Here is a 16990-nt window from a genome sequence, read left to right on the forward strand (position 1 = left end):
GATAATCGGATTTGATTTATTTTACTCATTTTCCACCTCCAAACTGATGAGAATGCAGATAAACTAGTCAAATCTAGGCCTAAGGTTGAAAAGGAAAGTTACAATACTTCCTCTTCTTTCTTTTTGAAAAGGTGTTTCTTTAAACTTTGATGCTCCTCAGCTGGGGATGTAGCTCAGTGGTTCCGCCACCTGCCTCGCAAACACAAGGACCTGAGTTCGATCCCCAGTACCAAAAAAACAAAAAACAAAACAAAAAAGCCTTTTTGATGTTCCTCTAGTGGGATATCGTTTGCTCTGTGTCAAGTCCCTGAGTTTCCTGCTTAGTACAGCCCAAGTCCCATGTCCCTCAGGTGGGTAGTTCCTGACATGGCGCTCCAGCATCTTGTCCTTCCTGCTGTGGCCCTGACCTCCAGGCCCTCTTTACCCAGCCAGTGGCAGGGAAAGGCCCACATCTCACTGTCTTGGTATAGGAGTGACTCATAGTCCCCCTGGGCAGCTGCATCCTGGGACAGCCCCACACGGTGACGCTTTAACAGGGGAGGTATGCAGGGGTGGGCAGTGGTTGGGTGTCCTTCTCTTGGGTACCCAGGAAAAGTCAGGAAACAGGAAAATCTAATCATCCTCACAGGACAGTTGATATATTTACCTTATAAACAGATGAATTGGTGTTAGGCAATTTTTTAGTTATATTCTCATTTCTCTTGCTAACTCACCCCAGCTCAGTCCTGTCTTCCATTTAGCAGTCAAAATGGAAAAGAAGCCAAGTCCCATCTCAGTTCTCAAAACCCATCGGCTGTGCAGATGCAGTAAGAAATCATTAAGTGGGAAACTGGAAATGTCCCTTACTATTTTTTTCTTGATCACTGGTCTGATTCCCAATGAATAGTGTTCCTCAGTAGTATATTACCTGAAATTATTGATATCAGGGAAAATGTAACTCCCAACCTGCCAGATGTCAGATACACTGTGTCCCCAGAAATCAAAGAATGAATTTTAAGGAACAATGAGGTTAAGACTAGGAAAGATTTATTGAGAGATAGGTCCCGAGGGACCTAAAAGTGGGCTGCCACTGAGGTCACTTCTCTAGGAATGTTTTATAGAGCAAAATTATGAGGTAGGTACACAATCACAAAGTGGGTACGACATGGATCAAACTATAATCAACCATTAAGATTATAAGTATATCCACTTAGCTAATATTGATCCAATAGGGAAGTGGGTCACATAGCAAGAGTACATAGAAAGAACAAAGGCATTTTGAGGAGGGGTGGGGCTGGATGCTCTTGTCTCCCATCTGGGTGACTGGTGTCTATCCAGATTTCCCAGACCAGGTTATACCAGTTATAGTATAATTCCATGGTACTGCTTAGCCCTTAGGGAGGCTTGTAGGCCTGGCCATCCTATCTTTATCTTGAGCCTGGCTTTCAACAGATGCACCTCCAGCCAGAATTCCTATGTCTTTACTTTTCTGCTGACTTCCTTGAGAGCCCAGTCCCTCTCTGACTGTACATTAATTTATGTCTAAGTTAGCTGCCTATAATATAACTAAATCTGCCTCCATAAAAGGTATTTTAAAAGCCTGAATGTTCACATTGAATTTTCCTTAAAAGACCGTTGATTTGAAACAAGCAGGTGACTGTGTCTTAGACTGGCTCCCTCCTGTGGTTGTAGGGGGGACACTTTGCTGGTGGCTGAACTTCTTCGTGTCTTCTCTGTGCCTTTCCTTCCATCTCCTGTATGGATGCTTATCATTGGATTAGGACCCACTCGGGTGATCTTAACCAAATTATGATAGCAAAGACCCTTTTTCCAAGTAGATCACTCAGTCTTGTACTCACTGTACCATCTCAGAGCATACCTGTACACCCGAAGCATTGGGCCTGAAAGGGTCTCACTTGCCCTGGGGCTCCACACAAGTAGAGCATAGCCTCCACCTTGGAGATGTGGAGCTGGACTGTGAGTTTCACCCTGCCTTTCACGTGCTCATCCAAAAGAGGATGGCAGAACCTAGAGACTCTACATGGTCGTGGTCACAGCATCTAGCAACCATCAGACTGCACCAGAAATGAGCAAAAACAGGAAAACATACCCATGACCAGAAATGTGAGGCAAGACAGACCTGGAATTGACGTCTCAGCCCTGGCTTCACCTTGTCTTGCCTACAGCTGCTGGACCTTCCTGGCTCTGCTGATCTATTTTCTTGTATGTCGAATGGCTCACCTTTCCCAACATGCCACGGAGCCCAAGGCTGTGTGCATGCTGTCAAGGAGGAGAACAGTCCTGTGAACAGTGAGTGTCCAGGTGACACTGGATGAAGATTGTGTGCTCCAGCCAGCTCACATTGCTGTAGTAACCACTTAAGTCCTAGGTAGCTCAGAGTTCCCTCTGCACAATTCTCCTGCAGCCAGCTCAGACATTTCCAGTGATAATGTCCAAATATTAAATTTGTATTATCTATTGTGGACAGTTTACTAGTGTTTGGCTGAGTTCATTACCAGGACAAGATACATTATGATGAGGTTGGACCAGTTTTGCTTATGATCCTTATAGGATTCCATGACTGTATGACTTCTGATATTTTGAGGGGTTAGGGTTTCCCAATCTGAAGAGATTTGATTCTCTGAATAAATAGATGGCAGTAGTTTCTAACTTCTAATTAGATTTTTTTTTTATCATTAAAATGTCTTTTGAAAAAAATCTTGCAGTGAATAACCCTATACCTTCGAATCTGAAGTCAGAAGCAAAGAAGGCTGCTAAAATATTAAGAGAATTCACAGAAATAACCTCAAGAAATGGACCTGACAAGATCATTCCTGGTAGGTAAATGTCTTCCTGTTTCGTTTTCTAAGCTGTTTCCTGTGTTCTGAGGATTTCTCTGCAGGCAGCTAAGGGGGAGTGGGCTGCAAGCACCTATTCCACCTTTTATCTCAGCGCTGATCCAGGGAGCCCTTCCCACCCAATCTCTCCCTGAGCTGAGGGCTGGAGTCTTCAGTCTGCCTCCTGCTGGTGCCTTTAGCCCTAGTCCCTGTTGCATTTGGTTTGCTTTGGTTCTCTCATCCTTTCACCACTCTCTCAGTGCTTTGTAAGCAAATCCTGCAAACTCACAACCTCAGGGTTTAACCTCATATAACTTTCAGGTTACAGCTCTAACCTTGCTGCCCAAGCTTCCATGAAATATCTTGCTTTTATTATTATTTTGGCATGGCTCTAGTCTTTAGAAGCAAAACACACCATGCTTTTTTTCCCTCAGCATTCTCTTTGTGAGCGTGGTATTTCCCTATACAAAATATAATAGTTCTTAATTGCTAAAAATGTCTACTACTAGCCTTCCTACAAGTGATGTTAACAGTGTTCTCAAACAGTTGTTGGCTGAAGATCTGTCTGATGAATCCTATTTTTCTGAAATAGACTATTGTTTTGATACTTCAAAAGATGACACAGGCCTTTGTCCAATTCAGAATCTGGTGAAATAGCCCCACATCAACTGCCTGGAGTCGGGCTCTGAAATGGTTGGCTTGTGTTGTTTTCAAGTCAAAGGGATGACTTTACTAGACACCTAAAGGGAAAGTTGCTATCAGTGATGCCACTTGTCACTGGATGGAGGATCCTGTGTGGGGCTTCTTCCTAGTGTAAGACCCAAAGTCTCACTCCCACTCCATAGGAGCATGAACAGCCGAAAAAGCCTTCACGGTGCTGGGTCCTAAAACCCCGCGAGGCTCCTGGAGCTCGACAAGCAGCAAGAAACCCAGGAAGGAGCACACCAGGCTAGATGGTAAACAGACCTTTATTAGTCTGGCCAGACGGCATTCTCAGAACCAAGTAGCTCAGAGAGGCAACTGCTCAGGGGCTGAGGTCCTTTTTATAGGGTTTTTCTAAACAAAAAAGTTCAAACATAGGTCAGGGCATTCACAGAACTACCAGAGGACAAGATTCTAAACACATTGCTTATCTTATGCAGGAAATGTTCTATGGTCACCTTTTGTCATACCATTTGTCCCTGGGTGGGCTGTTAGCCAAGTTAGCAATTAGCATATGAAGAAGCACAGTCTGTGGCCTATTAGCATGGAGTCACTTTAGCTCATTCAGATCTCACACTAGGTCTTGTGTCCCAAACAAGATGCACAGAAAAGGCAGTGAGGTTGTATATTTTTTGAAGACCGAAAAGAAGTTCTGTCTACAGGGTGAAACCAGGCTGGTAAAAAGGCTCACAGCACACAGGATAAGGGAAAGGGCTCCTTTTGTACCCAAAATTCCTGAGTTATCTCTCTTTCATGCAAATAAGGTATCAGGAACGTCATCCAGTCCCTCACTTGGCTTTGGCCTTGTACACACTGTTCTATCAAAAACTCCCTTGACTTCCTCTACGTGTAAATGAAGGATCAGAAATGGTGTCTTTTGATTGGTTGTGAACACATGCAAATGAAGGATTGAAAAGATCATCTTCCAATTGGTCCTGTGAAGGGCATCAGATTCAGATTCAAATGAAGGGTTGAAAAGGGCAAATTTCTGATTGGTCCAGTGTGCAGGGATGATGTGGTCCCTGAATGGGAAAGTCCCTCACCTGCTGCCTCCTACTGACCCACTGCAGTATTTTGAACTGCTTTTTATTGAAGAATTGGTTTCAAAGATGACCAACAAACGAATACCCAAGCTCCCTGTTGGTGCTTGGCCCAAAAAGATTTTCGTGAAAGGCCAAATGGAAAGACAATGACAATGAGAAACTGAGTCTTTTTCGCAGTAACGTTACTGCAAAGTATTACGCAGAAACCTGAGCTGGAGATGTTTTGGTCAGTGAGGCCTCTTGGATACACCTTAGCTCAGACAAATGCAGACTAGTTAAAAGATTTTAACCTTTACTTTGGTGCCTTGATTTCGTCAACAGTTCTTCCACAAAGGCTCAGGATTCATTGCAGAAAATCAAGTCTGTGCTTGAGTTCTTTGTAAAGAAGTTTTCAACTGTATATGCTCGGAATAGAAACGCTACCATGGACGAATCAGGGGTGCTGTTTGCGGGCGGGTAGTGGTGAAGCAGTGCAGCCTCGCAAAGCCAGCTGGTCTGGTCTCGAGCTCCGTGTACTGCCGAAGTCACTCTGGTTAGGTGTGGAGTGGCCGCTCACACGGCCCAGCATGAATTTAGAAGATTCAGCGGGTGATCTGAAATCACTGTGCATTGTTCTTACCTTAGTCAGTTCCTCGGTAACTGCTATACATCTCCTGTGCCTTTCAGAAAATTATGTCCAAATGGGACTGAGGCAGTTGGTACAGCTCCTTTGAAAATGGATGCCAAACGAGCTGAAAAAAAAGATTGCAAAAGGGACGACTGAGGCCAGAACAGTGGTGAACCCATGGCCCGGCATGGTAACTGGAAGGTAGCGGCAGGATTGTCAACAGTCCACACTGATGGACACAGACAGCAGAGAGGGAAAGAAAACCAAGAAGCTGTGTGTCGTTGTGAATTGTGACGATGGCATGGGAGTGGGGGGCTTGGCCGATCAGATGCTTTCTTCTTAGCCACTGAGTACACACGGCAAAGGCTCGGTGTAAGAGATCCTTTGCCACCTTCCACACATTTTAGTGCCGAGTCATCCTGAGCACAGTCAGCTGTGTGAACTTCAATGGCATTGATTGAGAGAGTGCAGGAGAAGCAGCAAAAGCCAGGGCAGCAGCACCTTCACGGCCACTGTGTTCTCACGCATCTTTGCCTGTGCTTGTCCCCAGGAGCAGGTCACCAGCGTCGGGACAGAACCCCACTGGGCTCTGCAGATGGCTGCTTGCACAGAAATGAGGGTGGCAGGAAGATCTAAGGAGAAACACAGTATTTTTGTGCTGAATGTGATATTTAGCTTTTGTTGCTTCATACTTTAAAATTTACCACCCCAAAACAAAAATAATTAAAGACCGATCTTTGTTTACATTTCCGTTACGTGAGAACTACAGACAAGTTCTGTTCAGAGACCACTCCAAGAACAGCTTTACAATTTATTTTCACATTCCAAACCAACCAGACTTTAGCCTCAGAGAGCATGTTTATGAATAATTACATCAACTTTTTCAACTTTACATCAACTGCACTTTTTCCTCTGAGCAAGAAATGAGTTACTTTTGTGTTTTTGTTCTTCATGGATATTCAGACTCTGTAGTGATTTGAGAAGATGTTAATCAGAAATTCCCAGCACAGCTGTGCATCAAAACCAAGTCCAGCCTTCTGCCTGGGACTCCAGGGATCTCACGTGTTCCAGATAGGTCTGCGGCTGGCCCATGCAAGCCGTTTGACCTGGCCAGGAGGTGAGCCTTTGAGAACCACCCCTGCTGTCACTACCCCTGCCCGATGACTTCCAGAGGTGTTGCCTGGAAGACTCTTCCCACTCGAAGTAGATTCTGATGCACGTAAGCTTAGGCAACACTGCAGAACAGTTTCCCTCTTAATCTCAGCACATGACTCCATCCTGCATTAAAGAAACCAGCTTGAGTTTCCTAAGCCAGACTTTGAAGTTATTTAACAGTCTTAAATGATTTTAAAACTTGGTTGGCATATGGTATTGATAATAATGCTGATGATGGCTACTGTGTCCGGCCGGTTCTGCCATCCTGAGAGCCAGCCCTGTCCCTGTGCAGATGCCTGGCATGGGGTAGCCCTGCGACCCAGGGGTCAGCATTTCCCCAAGGCTCGGTGAGCTCTGTGCACCTTCCAGGGGCACTGCCTTCAAGTCTAAAGAAAATTCAAGCAGGAACTCTGACTTTTCAGTAGTAGTACTCCATAGAGGGGCTGGAAAGTGCTGTATACACTGACTGGTGGGTAGATGGGGTCCCCTAACACTGGGAGATGTCTGCGTGGGATCAGCACCTGTGGATTCCACAGACAGCTGTCTTATCTTTCTCTGCCTCCCAACAAAGGCACTATGTTGGGGGGTTCCCTGTACCCCAGTGAGAGCCAACCCTGGGGCGAGCAGCTGGGCGGGGAGGGGCTCTTCTTGCCTAGTCTTACTGGAATCCTGATGTTTATGGTAAAACAAGGCCCCTGTATCATGTAACATAGGAGAAACCTACAAAGCATTCTGAATAAGATATCTAGACCTTGAGGTCTCCATGGAGCGAGTTTCCCCTCCCTGCTGTTAGGAGTTTTCAGATGTAAGAGAAACTTAGCTTAGAAAGTCAATCTGCAATCACTGCTTTCTGCTCTGCAATGGAAGCTAAGTAGCAGATGGTTCAGTGATCACCTGTATTTTGGTGCCCCTGAAACTGGGTCATCTGTAAAAACACAGTTGACGTGTGGAACATGTTCATTTAAATGCAGTTATATTTAATGTTTCTACATAGAGGCACTAACAACCCTGGGGGTACTGAGGCGTTGAGGGGGACAAACTGTCAACACATTGCTGTAAAAATGAACCTACGTGGTATGAAATAAACTTTCTATTGCAGTATATTTATAACCACTTAAGATACAAAAATAAATTACGCTTAGTAGACAGGTGTCTCCAAAGGCCACCTCATCTCTGTATCTTACTGAAGAATGGCTTGGACAGTGTTCTGTTGGTGAACCTCGCCAGGCTCAGGTGTGCAGTTCTTGGATCACTAATTTCAGTTTTGAACTGGCGGAATGATCATATAAGTTCTGTGGAATTTCTGGAGGCACCTATAATCCTTCATGTGCAATAGATCGGTGTCTGGCTTGATCTCCTTGGCAGACAGCTGTTGTGGTTGGTAATCGATTAAATTCCTTGTTTTGGCATTTCTGGGATTCCCTGGCTGTTTTGTAAATGAACTCGGCAAAGTATGGATGGCATTTAGTGGCAACACACATGAAATGTAAATACACCAGTACTTTGGAACCTGACCTATATTTACAGTGGCGAATACGGTAGCAGATCATTTTATGAGCTTAACAGTCTTTAAAATGGCAGAATGACTTCATTTCTACTCTGGAGTCCCAGTTATCATACTAGCGAGAGATCAGCCTAGCCACATGGCTTTAAGGTTGAAGTTCTGCCGCCAGATGCCTGTTGGTCATGTTTTGTTTTCTATGTTTTCACAGCCCACGTTATTGCAAAGGCTAAAGGCCTGGCCATCTTGTCTGTGATCAAGGCCGGCTTCCTGGTGACGGCCCGGGGAGGCAGTGGCATTGTCCTGGCGCGCCTTCCAGACGGAAGTAAGTCGGAGACTGTGTGACAACCCTAACCGGCCTTGGTTCCCTGGCCCACACGGATGCTCTCAAAGGAGTTGTTGGGGCGGGTCTTTGTCACACAGGTGGGGAGTGGGACGTGGCAGCCGCGGTGTCAGGAAGTGAGGAAGAAAGGGAGCCGCTCCTTGGGTCATGAGGCTGGACTCTGCCAGATCTGCCTCTGTCATCACCATACTGGAAAATTTAGTATACATGGCAGTGTGGGCACTTCCGTGCTGCGCATGAACCCGAGAGTTCGATTTAGTGAAGTTAATGTGAAAGCAGGGCCTGCCTGAGAAGGTCTGTTTCTGTGGAGACTGTGAACCTGAAATGTTTGAAGGACCCCTCCCCAAGCCTGGAAGAATCATGCTGGGAATAGCATAATTGACTATTAACTTCTGGGGTGAAATCTATTATTTAATTTTTCAGAGGTTAAAACAAAATATATTTTCCAGGAATCCTAAGAACCAACATTTTCAGTATTATTTAAACATGTGTCAGGGTCATGTCAGCTAAAGTTTTATGCAATTTAACACCTGCCGTTCTCTTATAGACGGGAACACATTGCTCTGTTAATAGCTGTTTTTAACATATATAATAGAGAAGAGATCGTTCTCTTCTGAAACACTGTCCAAATGTTCACAGGCAAAAGCAGTCACACAGGAGCTCCTTCCTGGCAGGAGTCTCTGGGGCTGGATGAAGGTCTCCAGCCTGGGCCCTGGCCGCCCACTAACAAAGTGACTGGCTGGGATGGCAGAGGCCTGTCCCCACAGCCCAAAGGGCCTTGCTCTTGCTTGCAGAGGCTCAGTTTCTCTGCCCCATCCTCCTGAGTGAGCAGCAGCTGCACCCAGGATGGGAATAGTTTAAAAGCTGTCCAAATATGGCAAGGCAAGTTCCCATACCAGACACAGGCCTGGGGACTGGACAGTTCCTAACCCTGGAAATGAAGCTGGCTGAGGGGTCATCACATAGTGATTTCTGCAGTCGGAATGCCTTGAGCCCACGGATTAGTTGTGGGTGAGGGTGAAACTATAAGGTCAGACTGAGGCACAGTTGAAACCACTGAGGCAGGGAAAATTTACACAACTGGCAAAGAGTTTATTGCCATCTGGTGCAGACAGGCCAAGGACAAGAAGGTCGTTGGCCCTGAGAGGAGGATGTGTGGTTGATATGGGGGAGTTTGGGTAGGGGAGAGGGCAGGGGTCGAGAGTGTGGAGAATTTTAGAGGCCCTTGGGTGATGAGCCTGGGGCTGGCCAATAAACAGGGCGGTGGTGAGAGCAGAGCGGCTGCTGGCTTCCTGTTACCTCTGTGCTCTTGTAGATGTGGGGAGCAGGGCTGCATAGGGGCCATTTCCCTTCTGGTTGGGCAGGGGTCCAATTCGGAAACCTGTCAGAGATGCCATCTGTAGCCAGAGGGCCTTAACCCTGAAGAGAGAAGACATTCAGTCATACCTACCTTCCCCGACAAATGAAAAATATGTTTTTCTAGACTTGTTTAATATAACTTTCTATATCAGGAAAAATATGCACACAGTAATCCAAAAGTGTGCCATTTTATGGCACATGGAATTATTATATCGTATTCCAAGTGTAAAGAAATGCATCTTGTTAGGATTTTAATGATCTTGAATTTATAGCCCATGTCCTAGGCTTCCACTAGGCAAAGGAGGGTGAAAACAGTTTCTGCCTCAGAAATTTACCATGGAAACTATTTAGTATGATGAAACCCCTAGGAGTGTTTATAGCAAAGTCTTAAATCCTTCTGACCTCTTATGGAGATGATAAAGCTGTAACCAAAGACTACAGCTGCAGATAAATTATAAAAATATTAATAGTTGAAAGTATCAAATATTGTGTATGTTTAGTGGGTAGGAACCAGCTGTCTCCACTCCAGCATGTGTAGGGAAAGCTTAAAGGGCAAGAATTTATGAGCCTGAAACTCATAATGAATCTGTAATACCATTCAGACAGCCTCAACTTTTAAAACATTTTACATCTCTTTGAAGAATATTTTAAAATATGGGAGGAAAATTTATAAAGAATCATTTGTATATTAGCATTTTCCTTCTCACAGTGGTAACTCAAGGACTTTGCATGGTTAAAATGTATCTGTGTTTGTCTTCCCCAGAGTGGTCTGCACCCTCAGCCATCGGGATAGCAGGGCTCGGCGGGGGATTTGAGATAGGAATTGAGGTGAGTGGGCCTGTGCCTCTGCACAATCCCTGTGTCCCAGATGTGCCCGAAACCCTGCACCTAGACATGGAGAGGCTTCCTAATGCCCCTGCTTTGCTTCCAGCACCTGTAGAGATGGCCCTCTGTGTTTTCATTCTCTCCCTCTCCCCTGCTCTCTTCCTTTATTTTTAATGCTAGGGCTTGAGCCGAGGGCCTCTTCCACGATAAGCAAGTGCCCTGCCCCTGACTATATCCCAGACCCTTTGCTTTCTCAGTGAACCTGTCTAATGGTTCCATTTTCTTCCCTTTCTTTGAGGAGTGTTTCTTCCCTCACCCTTTCATCTGCTTCCACCTTGAGCACCTTTATATAACAGATGCAGCCCAATATCCAACAGGGTACAACCAACAGGCTGTGGGTGGCGAGAGCTGGACGCTGTGAGGAGCTGCACACTCGTCCTCACCCATGGCCCAGTGCAGCTCTGTGACATCTGGCATTTGAATCCTTTCACATTTTTTGAGTGCAGATTAGTTTCATACCATTACTGTTTATGACTCCTCCCCTGTGAGCCGCTGCGATCAAGTCAAATGGAGATTACCCCCAGGTCTGACCTGCTCAGGGAGGCCTATGGTGTAGATCACCGGCCCTGCTCTTAATCTCTCACTTGTGTTTTATCACCAAGAAAATCAAGCCTCCTGATATGAGCAGTCATTTTCTTCTCGTTTTTCAATCTGTTTCCTCCTGAGCTATCCTTTTATGAATTTATTCGGCTGCCAGTTTTAATTTCCTCAGCCCCATTAAGAAGATTTCTGCCAGCTCTTCTTCTTTTGATTCTCTCCACTCAACTGCTGCATAAATCTGTAATTTTAAAGAGAACATTTTCCACTGGGCATGCTGGTCCCAGCCTGTAGTCCCAGCATTCAGGAAGCTGAGGCAGGAGGATCAGGAGTTTGAGGCCAGCCTGGGGAACTTAACAAGATCTGACCCATCCCCACCTCCCAGAAAAAAATATATTTCAGTTGTACTTTCGAGCCTTGGGAAGTATCACACGGCTCTGCTGAGAAGGCCTATTTCTAACATGCCATCTCCATGTTCTCTAGACCCTGCGCTAGACTCCTGTTCTGCCCCGCAGATACTTCTTTCCACGACCCTCCACTTGTTTTTTTGTTTTTGTTTTGTTTTTGAGACAGGGTCTTGCTCTGTAGTTCAGGCTGGGCTTGAACCCACTACTCAGCCCAGCCTGGCCTTACACTCTTGGCAATACTTCTGCCTCAGCCTCCTGAGTGCTGAGAATGTAGGTGTGTGACACTGTGCTAGGTTTGCAGCCCTCCATCTGCCTGCATGTGAGACCAAGGGCACACTTTGGGCTCCCTGTCAAATAACACTCACTTAGAAAATGGTGGGAAGAGGGCTGGGATTTAGCTCAGTGGTTCCACCTCCTGCCTCATGAACACAAGGTCCCAAGCTCCATCCCCAGTACCAAAAACAAAACAAAGAAAATGATGGGAGGTTATAATAACGACTGTATCAGATCTCAACAGCCTTCCTTGATGCCAAAAATGAGAATGTATATGGTGGTTCTTTGGAATTTGTGGGTTTTTAGCCATTGGTAAACGAGAATGAGTGAGACATAGCCCAGCCACCTGGCAGATGAACTGGACAGCGTGAAATGAGACACCCAGTTGTCTGGCTGAGCGATGGGAGCTCCCTTGGCCCCATGCTGCCAGCTGCTGTGTTGGCTGCACCTTCATTCCCTTGTCCTTATGTGACTTGTTTCCTGTCGCTCTAGGCTGGCATTGACAGAAACTTGATCACAAAGCTTATCCTCTGACAGTGTGAGAAATAACTCTGGAAATTTTTCTCACTGACTTGCATGGAAGACGATCATTCACATTTTAACGTTTCTATATCCCTTCAGTTTTGGAGGTGCTAGAGATGGAACCCAGGGCCTCATGCATGCTAGGCAAGTGCCCTAACCCTGAAAGTGTTGGGCTCAGGGCATCGCTGGCCTCCTGCCAGATGCGGCTCCTGCGACAGGCAGCTGTGAGCAGGAGAACTGGCCACCCCTCCAGGAGATGCTGACCTGGGCCTGACTGCACAGAGCCCATGCGTGCAAGCCTGCTTTCCTCACTTGCAGTCTGCCTACCGGGCGGGCTCCAGAGATAGTGATTGCTTCTTAAAATGCTGTTTGCAGCATTGGAGTGGTCTAGATGCGCTTTGACTCCACTCTAGAAAGTGGAAGCCCTTCTCCGCAAGTTTGTGTGACGAGGTCTCCCCTGCTCTGGGCCCTTTGTCACTGCGATCCTCTAGGTCTGGGTTCATTGCTCACAACCTCAGCGCCCTGGCTCCGAGTGCGGACCTGTGGAGAAAGGCCGAGTCCCAGCCTGCTCCTGACATCAGTTTCTGTGCCTCTGCACAAGGCTGGTCCTCACTGCTGCCTCGTGTGGTGATGACTGAGGAAGAGAGCCCCGCCTCAGGCAGGTGCCTGAGCCACATGCTGGGACAACAGTGTTCCGTCCTCTGCTCTGTAGGCTGGGCTCAGCCAATCTCCTGGTTCTGATTCTCTGGGCCTGGTGCGTACTGAGCAGCCATCCACAAACAGTCCACATCTGCGAGGGCAGTCAGTTCGGGAAGGAAAAGGTATTTTGGGAGGAGAGGAAGACTGGTGCAGGGTGAGATTCTGAGAGGTGAAGCTGTGTGAGTCAGTGGTCTAAGCAAACTGTGCTAAGGCTTGCTTTAAATGATGCTGGTATTCTTCTTGGGACAGTTAGAGCAAGGTCCCAAGTACTAAAGCCCCCAGTGTTTGGCCTGTCTTTGTATAACACCAATATATTTGTTATTTTACCAAAAATTAGAGTTCACACTTGGTCACCAATTCTGATCCTTGTTGCTTTCGTTCAAAACTCAGCTTTTCCCAGGGAGAAGTTGGGTGGGCTTCCCCTTCTCAAGGAGTAGCAGTGAGCCCAGAGTGCCGGGCCAGGTCCTTGGGCTCCTGGGGCCCATGTGAGGTGCACAGCACAAGTCATCAGACTCACAGCTGGAGCTGGACAGTGATGGCTGCGGGTCAACAGGAGTTTGAGGCAGGTGGTCTTGGACCAGGACAAGCGGGAGAGCCAGGCACAGACTCCTGAGGACATCGTGTGTCCCCTGCCGAGGACTGTCACTGTTCATTCTTATGCCTAAGGCTGTGTTTAGGGGGAACCTGAGTCTTCTTAGCTACTATTGTAGCACAGGCCTCTCAAGCAGCTGTGTGGGATCCCCGGCTGGTGTCCTTGCCACACATTCCTCTCGGTGGCACAGGTGCTGGTGAGAGTTTGTCCACTCCGGTCCTGAGCTGAGAGCTGGGAGCTCACATAGCCGAGTATGGCCCGGTTCTTGGCCTAATCAGTGTATCACCGAAGAACACAGGATTGTCTTACTGTGCTTCAGAGGAAGTCAGCAGGGACAGATGGATCTGTTCCTTTCTTTTGCTGCTTAGAGCTGTGCTGGCCTTAATTGTTCTGAGATGTGCTGTGCAGATGGAGAGGCAGCCAGAGCGGCTCCGGGGTGTGTCCGGGACTTGCCTGTCCTGGTGTGAGAAGGGTGAGCTATGCACACCAGTGTTAGCAGAAGTGCAGTGGAGATGCAGGCCGAAGCACAGGCAACAGCATGGACTTAGCCGAGAAGCCCTGAGCCATCCTCTGAAAGGGTCCCGACACTTTGGAAGAGGGTGAGCGTGCGTACACTGCAGATGTGAGCACCACTGGTGCCAGTAACTTCCTGCGGTGGAACCTCACTTGCTCATTACAGCACTTGTCTGTAGGTTGACAGAAAACACTGAAAACCTCAGGAAACCTGAAAGAACAATGCAAGTGAAGGAGTCCTTTAAGGTCTGCTGGGCCACGGGGATGTCCGTCAGCCCATACCCTTCCAGAGGTGGTTTCTTGGTCTCCTCTGCTCACAGAGGAGGCTGAGGCTCTGAGTGCTGTCCACAGCACCCAGGCGCAGCCTTGGGATTCTCGCTGCATCCTTCAGCACCTGCCTTGGGTCTTGGTTTCCAACTACACATGGTGCGATCACAGTGGCCCTCAGGGCAGCTCTGTGATGCAGGCTCCTCAAGTGTGGTGAGATCAGAGACCAAGGGCCCGTTCTTGTTGGGTTGGGGGTCATTGAGTCCCCCGCACTGCCTGCCGAGGCACGGGCCATGTTATTCCATTCTGCGTGATGCAAGCATGCAGCTGAATCCCCTCTACCTTCTGTGTTCATTTAGAGCAAAGTCAAGTCTGGGCTATCACTGACAGAAACCAACCTGTCCCTGGCTTTTGGGCCTCTCCAACCTGTAGGAAAGTCTCATGGGCTGGGTCTCCTGGTGGTGGACTTGTGGCCTCCCCCAGACCCAGTCCTCTGGGTGGCTTTTTGGAGAGTTTGGATTAGGAGGTCAGAGAGCACTTGATTCTCAGCCTCCATGAACCTCGGCATCTCCCCTATCCCGCAGTCCTCGGATCTGGCAGTGTCACAGGGAAGCTGGCAGTGGTGGGTCTGCCACGGTGCCGTCTTCCGTGTCATTTTCACACTCGTTCTCTGTCAGTGCAGATGGCATATTCGGGTTTTACTCAGCACATACTTTGATATTTGGTTGTAAGTGTTTTAAACAAGTGGCCTCCATTGCAGGTCTCAGATCTGGTGATCATTCTGAACTATGACAAAGCTGTGGAGGCCTTCGCCAAGGGCGGGAACCTGACGCTTGGGGGGAACTTCACTGTGGCGGTGGGGCCGATGGGAAGGTGAGTCCTGTCTGGTGGCAGCTGTTAGAATAGATGTCAGAGAGTAAACACGGAAAAACTACATGTTTTGTTTGCAGTAAGAGGAAATTTGAATTAAAATGAACAAGTTTATCCAGAGCTTTGGAGGTCACAGCAGACATAAAATTCACAAAACACAGCCTGTGGGATGAACCAGAAATCTGAAACCAGAACACACAAGAAGAAAAAGTGTTTCACAAACACAGGCTGTGGTTTCTGTTGGAATTAAACATAAAACTTACCTCAGGCTTTGAGGCTGAGCCAAGCAAGGCAAGTTAAATTTTCTTAACTGATAAAGGACAGCATTAGTCAGGGAAGAAAAATATTTTTTCACACTAAATCATGAAAATTTGAAGTAGATGTATCTTCTGTTTGCAAAACCTAAAATGCGTTTTACTTTCTGTTAATTAAAATAGTATTCATTTTTACGGTGTTGGGGATCAAACCCAGGGCCTTGCACATCCTAGGCAAGTACTCTACCTCTGAGCTACATCCCTGACTCTTTTTAAATGTTGAGACAGAAGCTGGGGGTGCTGGCTCTCACCTGTAATCCCAGGAGGAGATTCTTAGGAGGCTGAGGCAGGAGGACCATCAAGAGTTTGAGGCCAACCTGAGCTGCATAGTGAGTTCAAGGCCAGCCTGGAATACATATAGCAAGTCCCTGTCTGAAAAAAAAAAAAAAAGAATAAACTTTGAGGCTGAGTGCTACGGCGCCCAGGCTGGCTCAAGCCTTCCTGGTGCCTGGGATTCCAGGTACAGATATACAGCACCACGCCCAGCCTGAAATGCTACTGGGGAAAAACAGCTCGCCACTCCTGGAAGTATCTGCCCTGGTGGGATGAAAATGCCCCATGCAGGAAGAACGCAGATGGGCTCTGTGTTGGGACCACTGCCATCACGCCGTCCCTGCCCCCCAGGCTCTGTACCTTGGGCCAGTCCCACTCCAACCCGGCCAGCAGAGGTAACCCTGCCACCCAGCATGATCCCTGCCTCCGCCCTGCAGGAACCTGGAAGGCAACGTTGCGCTCAGGAGCCCGGCAGCCGTCTTCACCTACTGCAGATCTAGGGGCCTCTTCGCCGGCATCTCGCTGGAAGGGAGCTGCCTGATTGAAAGGAAGGAGACCAACCGGAAGTAAGTGTCCGCCCGCCATGCAGCTGCTTTAAAAAGGGTGAGAGGAGCTGATGCTTCAGAACCGATGCAGTCAGTTCTTAGGATTTATGGGGTCCTTGTATCTTTTGAGTACAAGAGGTGGCTGTATATTTAGTGTATATTTTATGTCAAAATTTCAAGATAAAAACAATATGTACATAGAGAATATTTAGGAAAAAAGAGGACAAAACATTTTACCTCTTCAAGACTAACAGTTGTTTGCCTTCCGTCATTTCCTCACCTTCGCTGTCCTTCATTTTGCCGAACACCACTGCAGTCATGGTATCAGTTTGCTGTGGGTGTGACCTTTCCACTTCACACTCTGGACCCCAAGTTAGCGGCTGTGAAGCACTCTGCCAGCTGGAGACATCATATTGAGAATATCTCCCTAGCACTGTGGCGGGCACTGTGGCCAGATGACTGGAGGGGCCGTGGGAACGACTCGGTGTATGAGATTTCCTGTTACTCGGCTTTGCCTTTCTTCTATACCAAATACAGACCGAGTTTGGTTAAAAGTACAGTTTGAGTTTTGGGGCTTTTTGTCTTTTTCTTTTTCTTCTTTTGGTCCTGGGGGTTGAATGCAGGGCCTTTGCACTAAGCGGCATCCTTACTCAAGACAGCATCACCAAGCTGCGCAGGATGGACTCAGATTTGCAGTTTGCCTGTCTCGGCCTCCCAGAGTGTGGGGAGGTTTGTGCCCAGCTCAGTTTGATTTTTTTTTTTTTTTT

At 47.4% G+C, this 16990-nt stretch overlaps 1 protein-coding gene across 3 annotated transcripts in view; it reads left to right on the plus strand.

The window, feature by feature from the left end:
* The window catches only part of Sh3yl1 (SH3 and SYLF domain containing 1), a 21492-nt gene continuing 4502 nt past the window's right edge, over positions 1-16990 (plus strand). The window contains exons 1-6 of one of the 3 annotated variants that reach the window (XM_033756187.1): positions 1-2289; positions 2706-2816; positions 8036-8149; positions 10290-10354; positions 14982-15094; positions 16116-16244. In XM_033756187.1, coding sequence (XP_033612078.1) covers positions 2205-2289; positions 2706-2816; positions 8036-8149; positions 10290-10354; positions 14982-15094; positions 16116-16244 — 617 coding nt within the window. In that variant the 5' untranslated portion in view covers positions 1-2204. Of the gene's footprint in view, positions 2290-2705; positions 2817-6131; positions 6286-8035; positions 8150-10289; positions 10355-14981; positions 15095-16115; positions 16245-16990 lie in introns of those variants that run through there. The other 2 variants (XM_010622677.3, XM_033756186.1) reach the window with 2 other exon arrangements.

The sequence above is a fragment of the Fukomys damarensis genome, unplaced genomic scaffold (genome assembly GCF_012274545.1).
Source record: "Fukomys damarensis isolate Sample0158 unplaced genomic scaffold, DMR_v1.0_HiC HiC_scaffold_25, whole genome shotgun sequence".
NCBI classification, from domain to species: Eukaryota; Metazoa; Chordata; class Mammalia; order Rodentia; family Bathyergidae; genus Fukomys; species Fukomys damarensis.